This window comes from Aotus nancymaae, unplaced genomic scaffold (genome assembly GCF_030222135.1).
Source record: "Aotus nancymaae isolate 86718 unplaced genomic scaffold, 86718_ANA_hifiasm-v0.15.2.pri h1tg000011l, whole genome shotgun sequence".
Classification (NCBI taxonomy): domain Eukaryota; kingdom Metazoa; phylum Chordata; class Mammalia; order Primates; family Aotidae; genus Aotus; species Aotus nancymaae.
Genome location: NW_026988422.1, coordinates 32,662,589 through 32,671,778, shown reverse-complemented (window position 1 = coordinate 32,671,778; position 9,190 = coordinate 32,662,589). Strand labels below are relative to the sequence as shown.

General features: G+C 40.3%; 1 protein-coding gene across 1 annotated transcript; it reads left to right on the top strand.

Annotated features, from left to right (window-relative positions):
- Positions 1–1,333: 1,333 nt before the first annotated feature.
- RNASE10 (ribonuclease A family member 10 (inactive)) lies at positions 1,334–4,932 on the top strand. The gene is given in 3 exon segments (XM_012470688.3): positions 1,334–1,356; positions 4,291–4,570; positions 4,572–4,932. Coding segments are annotated over 2 exon segments (636 nt in total). The 5' UTR covers positions 1,334–1,356; positions 4,291–4,295.
- The last annotated feature ends 4,258 nt before the right edge of the window (positions 4,933–9,190 follow it).

Sequence of the window (9,190 nt, the reverse complement as noted above, 5' to 3'; positions counted from 1 at the left end):
TTCTATTTAATTAAAAGTTAATTTCAAACGGTCTCTAATGGTAACAAAACACTCCAGTTATAAAGAAGCACGTGATGTGTGGTTGTTGAATACATTACCCCTGTTGACCCTAGACTGCTACTGGGCTCAGCAGAGAATTCTTGATTTTCTTTACACATTGCAAATAGACCTCACCAGAATAAATGGGCAGAATCGACACCAAAGAGGGATAGCACGAGCAAATTGTGAGGACGATATGCAATAAGTGCCTTGCACAAAGGAAGTGCTCAATACTGGTAGTTGCTGTTATTGTTATTATTGCAAATTATAAACATCAGCACTGCAAAAAGTCAGCCCAGTCGACTTTGTAGATCACAGAAGTGGCTATTAGACCACCATTTGAAAACTCCTGCCTGAAGGACTGAGGAAAAGATCTTCTTTTATTTTTATTTTTTTTTATACCACAGTTTAGGAAAACATCTTAAAAGATCTTGTTTATGTCTACAGAGGATTTTTATTAGTGCCTTAAGAGTCTCCAAGGTGATTTAAAAAATAATATCTCATAATGTCAATTTCAGCTAAAGAATGAACCTTAGGATCAACATTGTAGCCCTCTTGGTTTTACTCACCCGGGCTACAGGGACTGATAATGACAGTGCTGCTTTGCATAGTCTCCTATCTAGGGCTAAGAGATCAGATTTGCAAAATCTGAATATTCTTATGGGAATGTGGTTATTGGCTGGGGGATGGAAAATTGGGAGTGGAGAGTGGACAACTGGATAAAAGTATAGGTAAAGACGTGAAAACTCATGATTGACTCAAATACTCTAAATCCTGTCATGATACACTTGTAAAGTGTGAAAAGCAAACTAATCGTATTGGAGAGATGGCCAAATGAAGGCCAAAGATCTTGACTTTGCAGAAATTTTAGGAAAGAATTAAAGGAAGACTGGCAAATATAAGAAAAGACTAGACTTGAAATTCATGTACAAGGTCAGGCTGCATAAACCACATGGTAGTGGGTGTAACTCAGGAGTGGAACAATTGTTCCAGGAAACAAGACAGTCTGCAGTTTCCCAGGCTGGAGACATTTCCTGTCTTGGGTCCATCTCAGTGCCCAAATAGCCTCACTTCAAAGTGTTTGTGGGAGCAGAAAGAAGAATTGGCTGAGTGTGTTTGTTCAGTGCTAGGCAGAGGAAGTGAAAGGGGGAGTGGGTTCAGGAAGTAAGTGTGTGTTTAAGAGCACGTGGACCACCAGGAAATAACCATTTTTCTTCAGACTAGCAGCCAGGGCACTGCTCACAAAGAAGGAAACCCTGGGAGGGAAGAACTTGGGGAACGAGAGGACACAATCTTTGAAGCTGCTTAGGTATGTAGGTAAGTCACAAAGGTGTTGAGTACTTCAAGGAACACCATGTAAGTTCTCTCTTTTAAAATAAATCAATTTTTTGAAATATTTTCAACCTTACAAAAAATTATGATAATAATTCAGGGAACTCATAAATATTCTTTATCCAGATACACTATTTTTTTTAAATTTCCCTTATTTATTTATTTATTTAGAAATAGATTCTCACTTCAACTGCCCAGGCTGGAGTGTAGCAGCCAGATCATGGATCTCTGCAGCCTCAACCTCCTAGCTTCAAACCATTGTCTCACCTCAGCCTGCCGGGTAGCTGGGACTACAGATGCACCCCACCATGCTGGGCTAATTTTTTTTATATTTTTTGTAAAGACAGGGTTTCACCATGTTGCCCAGGCTGGTCTCAAACTCCAGGACTCAAGTGATCCATCCACCTTCTCGACTTCCCAAAGTACTGGAATTACAGGGGGTGAGCCACCTCACCCAGCCTCCCCTATTTATTATTTTATCATTTTCTTTCTCTCTCTGTAAACACACACATGTATACACATACATATATCTATATTCTGAACCTACATTCAGAATCTATATTGAAAGTATTTTGTATACATTGTGCTCCTCTGCTCCTTAATACTTCATTGTGCATCTTCTAAGAAGAAGGATATTTTCTTAATCAGGGTACAGTTTTACATTCAGTATATCAAACACATATATACAGTAGTTCCCCCTACCCAAAGTTGCAGTTACCCATGGTCAACTGTGGTCTGAAATATTAAATGGAAATTTCCAGAAATAAACAATTAATCATTTAAAGTTGCATGCTGTTCTGAGTAATGCGATGAAATCTCTCGCTGTCCCCTCTGACCTGCCTGGGATATGAATCATCCCTTTGTCCAGTGTATCCATGCTGTAGATACACCCACCCATTACCTACTCAGTAGCTGTTATCAGATGCACTGTCTCGGTATCTCAGTGCTTGTGTTCAAGTAGCCCTTATTTTTACCTAATAATAGCCCCAAAGTGCAAGAGTGATGATCCTGGCAATTCAGATATGTCAAAAAGAACCTGTAAAATGCTTCCTTTAAGTGAAAGGGTGAAAGTTTCTCAACTTAATAAGGAAAGGGGAGAATAAAAAAACATGTTGCAGTTGCTAAGACCTACAGCAAAAAAGAATCTTTTATCTGTAAAATTTTGAACAGTATATTGTTATAATTGTCCTATTTTATTAGTTGTTGTTAATATCACACTGTGTCAAACTTATAAATTAAACTTATGTAAGTATGTATGTATAGGAAGAAAACAGTGCATATAGGGCTTTAGGCATTCCCTGGGGTCTTGGAACACATTTCCTGTGGATATGGGGGACTGCTGTAATACTCTTATCTACTACAGACACTATAATGTTATCAATTGCTCAATAATGTTCTTCATAGCAATTTTTTTTTTTCTGGCAGAGAATGTCTCTCTTTGATAAGGGGGTGAGACTGGCCTAGCAGGACAAAGATGCATGCTCAACTCCCCTTAGGATCTTTATTTATTTATTTATTTAGACAGAGTCTCACTCTGTCACCCAGGTTAGAGTGCAGTGGCACCATCTTGGCTCCCTCTCCCTCTCCCAGGTTCAAGCAGTTCTCGTGTTTCAGCCTCCCGAATGGCTGGGACTACAGGTGTGTGCCACCATGCCGGCTGATTTTTGAATTTTTAGTAGAGATGGGGTTTCACCATGTTTGCCAGGCTGGTCTCGAACTCCTAACCTCAGGTGATCTACCTGCCTTGGTCTCTCAAAGTGCTGGGATTACAGGCATGAGCCACCACACCTGGCATCCTTAGGATCTTTATGAGTAGGGGAACCTCCAGCAGTTAACTGTTTGATTTTCTTTGGTTTTATTCTTATTCTATTTCTTCCTCCAGAGTACAAACCTAATCAGCAAGACTACCCAGGTGTTAAGGGATCTTTAGTAGTAGAAGGAACCTGGCTTGACAAGGTATAACTTTAGCAGGGGCCTAAGATATAAAATCGGATGTCTTCCTTCCAGTCTCAGCTTATGAGTGTGAGTGGACGGTGGTGCTTTTTCTATTCCTTTTTATCTTTTGTGGGGAAGGTGGGTAGCAAGAAGAGTAACAGATACTTGAATGAGCAAAAGTAAATTTGAGATAAAAATAAAGAGATGGTCTTCTGTGGTAAATGTGGCCCTATATTGAGAATAAGGCTTTCTACAAGAATTTCCCTAAAGGAAAGTGTGACACTGTACGTGCTTGTCTTCTCAATCATTCTCTTGTTGTTTGGAACTAATTTCTGTTTAAGAATCAGTTGATGTCAGGGGCTTGGTGGCTCACACCTGTAATCCCAGCACTTTGGCCAAAATGGGCTGACTGATTGACCCCAGGAGTTTGAGACCAGCCTGGGAAACTTAGCAAGATCTGTCTCAAAAAAAAAAAAAAAAAAAAAAAAAAAAATAGCTGGGCGTGGTAGTACGTGCCTGTGATCCCAGCTACATGGGAGGCTTAGGCAGGAGGATCACCTGACCCTGGGAGGTTGAGGCTTCAGTGAGCTATGATGGTGCCACCGTACTCCAGCCTGGGTGACAAAGCAAGACCTTGTCTCAGAAGAAAAGAAAAAAAAGAATCAATTGATGGCAACTTTCCTCACTGATTTCCCGTATGTAAACTACCTCAGAACTGCTTCCCCTGGTCATCTTCCTACGCTTCAAGAGAAGGAACATGAGGAAACGTCCACATTTTATTACACAGCAACAGGAAGTGTGGTGGGGAGAGACAAGAGAATAGGAAAGGAAAGAGAAATCACTGACTTGAAGAGGATAGAGTAATGTGGAGAAGAGAGAGGGGACCCCAAATACAGTGCTGTAGGGCTTAGGGAGACTACAGTCCCTTCTAGGGCCAATTTTGATCTCAAAGTCACGTTCTTCCATTTTCTGCTTCCTCTCCAGGCAAAATGAAGTTGAATCTGGTGCAGATCTTTTTCATGTTGCTGCTGCTGCTGCTGCTGGGCCTGGGGTTGGGCCTGGGGCTGGGGCTTCATATGGCTGCAGCAGTCTTGGAGGAGAGCAATCAACCACTCAATGAATTTTGGTCCAGTGACTCACAAGACAAAACTGAGGCTGCTGAGGCAGGAGAGGGCACCCAAACCATAGAAACTCTCATGCTTAGCAACAAGGAAGTGGTGCAACCTGGCTGGCCAGAAGACCCCATCCTCAATGAAGATGAGGTCCAGAGCCGAGTCTCTCCTTCAGAACAACAAAGACTATCTTAGGGTTGACCAGACAGATAGAGAATGCAATGATATGATGGCACACAAGATAAAGGAGCACAATCAGAGTTGCATAACCCAGCATGCATTCATCCATGAGGATCCAGACACAGTCAAAGCTGTCTGTAACAGTCCTGTCATTGCCTGTGAGCTCAAGGGGGGAAAATGTCACAAAAGCTCCCAACCTTTTGATTTGACATTCTGCAAGTTGTCCAGACCAGATCAGGTCACCCCTAACTGCAACTACCTAACTTCTGTTATAAAAAAGCACATTATTATAACCTGTAATGACAAGAAGCTCCAGTCACCAATTGGACAATGAAGCAACTCATCATCTTTTTTCTCTTCCCCTTCTCTTCCTCTTCCTTTTTTACTTTCTCTTTCTCATGTTGTTCTCCCGATCTTAGGTATCAGGCAGATTAATTCTTCTTCGCCCTGTGGGTCACCCAACTTGCACTTTGTTCCTAGGATTAGAGATGGCAGAATAGAGTGATGATGCCTAGTTTCTCTAAGCTCTCCATCTCTCCTTTCCTATTCCTTACCCTGGGGAAAAAAAAAAAAAAAAAGTGAAGAGCTGCTGTAGTCCTGGCCATCAATTTGTTCCCTGTTCTGAGATTGTCTCTGGATGTGGACTGGAAGCGTTTACTGCATCCTTTACCCACATTCTTCCCTGCTACCCACCCTGAGCCTCTATAGTAATCACAAGACTTGGGCTTTGCACAACTGCACTTCTCTTGTGGATGCTGTCAAAGTGGTCACTTTTTTTTTTTTTTTTTTTAATCTGACCCTGTAGACTATCTCAGGAAAGCAATTTACAAAATACTCTACAGGCCCCTAGTGGGTTAACAGGAAAATGTAGCTTCCATGGCTGACAACAGGGTGACAAGGCATTGTGGGGACCTCACCTCCCAGGGACAGAAAATTAACACACTGCAGCTCAAATTCTGCCTCATTCACAAGACTTTCACCAAGTCTTCCAATTCCAGTGTAGCTTCCTCTCTACACTTCCAGGATCTATGTTGAACCCACATGACAGATCCCCAGTCCTTTATCTACAGCACCCAAATCCCTAAATCTCTGAAAACTGAACATTTTTTTTTTTCAAAGTGGCTCCAAAACTCATTTAGATATGACACCTAACCGGAATGAAAAAGGTAGCAGTGGGAGAAGAAAGACTTTTACATCCTTATCTCCACAGAGGTTTCTAAATCCTAAGAGAATTTACAGGTTAAAAATCAATAACAATTTCTTCTTGTTATTTCAGATAGCTCAGGTTTTGCCAATTCTTCCAGAAGCTTGGGGTTGCTCAGTCACTACCAAGGGGTTCACAGTGTTCCCAGCAATACTCTTTTTGCATGTGAGGTCCATGTTGACCCCGTTCCTGAAACCCAGCTCCTTTCTTAGCTGTCTCTCTTATTTATACCTGCCCCCTTCTGCTACACACACCCCAACTCAGATAAAGCCTTCAGGAGTAGATTTGAAAGTTAAAAAGTAAATGAGGATTTATATTTTGGGGTTGAGAAAACTTTTTATTTTACCCAGATTAATTCTCTTTTCTTAAAATGTAATTGGCCACACCATCTTCAGTTCACTGGCACTTCATCCTGTACAGTCCCCAACCTTACACTTTCCTTCCGGCTTGTGATTTTTTTATATCTGCACACTCTGTCCCTCTGTTTTGTCCCCTCTTCTTTAGAGCAAAATGAATTCCTTTCCTTGATTTCTGCTATATTTAAGGCATATATTTATTATGTAACTCCCTGTGACATGTCAGTTATTTAGGATAGTAATATCTTTACCTCATCATTCAGGTTTCTATAAATCTGGCGGGGGGGGGAAGAAGAAAAATATCTGAAATCAATAAAAGAGAACTTAAGTGTGTGGGGACATAGTGAGGGCAAGAGAGTTGATGGCTGAGCTTGGAATAAGAAGAAGAAGCTATAGTTAAGGGGAAAATGTAAGTATAGTCCATTTCTGGATTACTTTTATTATTTCTCAAAATGCTTCTAAAATTTGTTAGTGAGAATTCTGAAGTGATTAAGTGGTACCAATTTCTATGGTTTGGATTTTGGATCAAGGACTAGAAAGAGTATGATGTAGAATTAGACATATATATTTTGTTCTACCTCTGCCATTACTGTGTAACCTTTAGTAAATTATTTCACTCCCCTGACAGCAGTTTATCATAAAATGGGAATAATAATGTCTTTAAAAAATTGATGATATACTGAAATAAAACTATCTGTCTTAGTCTATTCTGGCTGCTATAACAAAATAAACTGTGAAATTTATAAACAACAGAAATTCATTGCTCACAGTTCTGCAGGCTAAGTTCAATTTCAAGGTGCCAGCAGATTTGGTGTCTGTTGAACGCTTACTCTCTGCTTCAAAGATGGTGCCATCTAGCTGAATCTTCACGTGGGGAAGGGGCAAACAGTTTCCTTCAAGATTCTTTTGTCAGGGCACTGATGCATTCATGATGGAAAGCCCTCATGAACTACTTGTCTCCTGAATGCCCCACCTCTTAGGAGGTTCCGACATACAAATTTTGGGGCAACACCAATGTTAAGACTTCAGCACTACTAAACAATGGCTATAAAGTATTCAATAGATGATAATTATTACTATAATGAGATTTTTTTGGACTCCATTTTAACGCTAAGATCTTTGAATTCTTGATGAGGAAGAGAAATAAAATAAAAAGTAGAACCGGGGTGCCGTGGTTCACGCCCATAATCCCAGCACTTTGAGAGGCCAAGGCGGGTGGATCACGAGGTCAGGAGATCATGGCCAATATGGTGAAACCCTGTTTCTATTAAAAATACAAAAAAGTAGTCAGGTGTGGTGGTGGGTGCCTATAGTCCCAGCTACTGGGAAGACTGAGGTAGAAGAATTGCTTGAATCTGGGAGGCGGAGGTCGCAGTGAGCCGAAATCATGCCACATCCCAACTTGGGTGACAGAGCAAGACTCCCTCTCCTCTCCTCTCAAAAAAAAAAAAAAAAAAGTAGAAAGCCTGGTGACTGACTTCTCAATTTTCATTCTCTGCTTATTGATCTAAACCAATCAGGACAATCCCTCACAAGACTCAGTAATTGATTTAGGCAATGACATGTAGAAAACACTTGAAAAGAACTGTTGCTGAAAAAGTTTCCTTCTAACTAAGGGAAATTTAGGGCTATGAAAAGTCCATTTTTATGTAGCTAGACACAAACAAGGACTCATGTTGTCTTGATTACAGCTAACAGCCATTTCATGACTATGAAGGAAATTCACTTAATACTGATATTAATCTTCCTCTTTGGGTGAATTTCTGAGGATTTTCTACATAAATAATTATGTGTCATCTGTAAAATTATTATTTTCTAAATTTTATGGATTTTTTAAAAAATGCTATAATATACTGGCTAGATCTACAACACAATGCTGAATAGAGGTCATGAAAGTGTACATCTTTACCTCGATTTCAATCTTAAAAGAGCATTAGTTATAGGGTTTTTGTAGATGCCTTTTTATTTGAGAAAATTCCCTTCCATTCCCAGCTTGATAATCGTAGAATAAATGGGTGTTCATTTTGACAAGTGGGTTTTTTTTTTCAATTTTTGAAAATCGTGGTCAAATACACATAATATTTATCATCTTAACCATCTTTTTTTTTTTTTTTGAGATGGAATTTCACGCTTGTTGCCCAGGCTGGAGTGCAATGGCATGACCTTGGCTCGCTGCAATCTCTGCCTCCTGGGTTCAAGCAATTCTCCTGCCTCAGCCTCCTCAGTAGCTGGGATTATAGGAGCCTGCCACCACAACCGGCTTTTTTTTTTTTTTTTTTTTTTTTTTTTTAATTTTTAGTAGAGACAGAGTTTCGCCATCTTGGCCAGGCTGATCTTGAACTCCTGACCTCAGGCGATCTGCCTGCCTCAGCCTCCCAAAGTGCTGGGATTACAGGCATAAACCACCATACCTGGTTAGTATTAAATACATTTATAATGTGTAACTATCACCACCATCTATCTACATAACTCTTTTTATCTTGCAAAACTAAAATTCTATACCCATTAAATAGTAACTCCCCATTTCTCCCTTCCCCCAGCTCCTGGCAACCACTATTTTGCTTTCTTTAACAAAGGACTTTTTCTTCGTCTTTTGAAACGGTCATATGATTTTTCACTTTTATTCTGTTAATGAAGTGGATTATATTGATTGATTTTTATATGTTAAACCAACCTTGCATTCTTGAATGAGTTCTTTTTTCTTTTAAGAGGCAGGGTCTCGCTCTATTGCCCAGACTGGAGTGCAACAGCATAATCATGGCTGACTGTAACCTTGAACTCCTGGGCTCAAGTGATCCTCCTACCTCAGCCTCCCAAGTAGTTAGGATTATAGATGTGTACCACTAAGCCTGGCTAATTCTTATTTTTAAAATTTTTTGTAGAGATGGGTCCTTGCTATGTGACCTATAAGCTGATCTCAAACTCCTGAGCTCACGTGATCCTCCCCCATAGGCTCCCCAAAGTGTTGGGATTACAGGCATGAGCCACCACTGTCTGGTCCCTTGGGTGAACTATATTTGGTTATGTTGTAT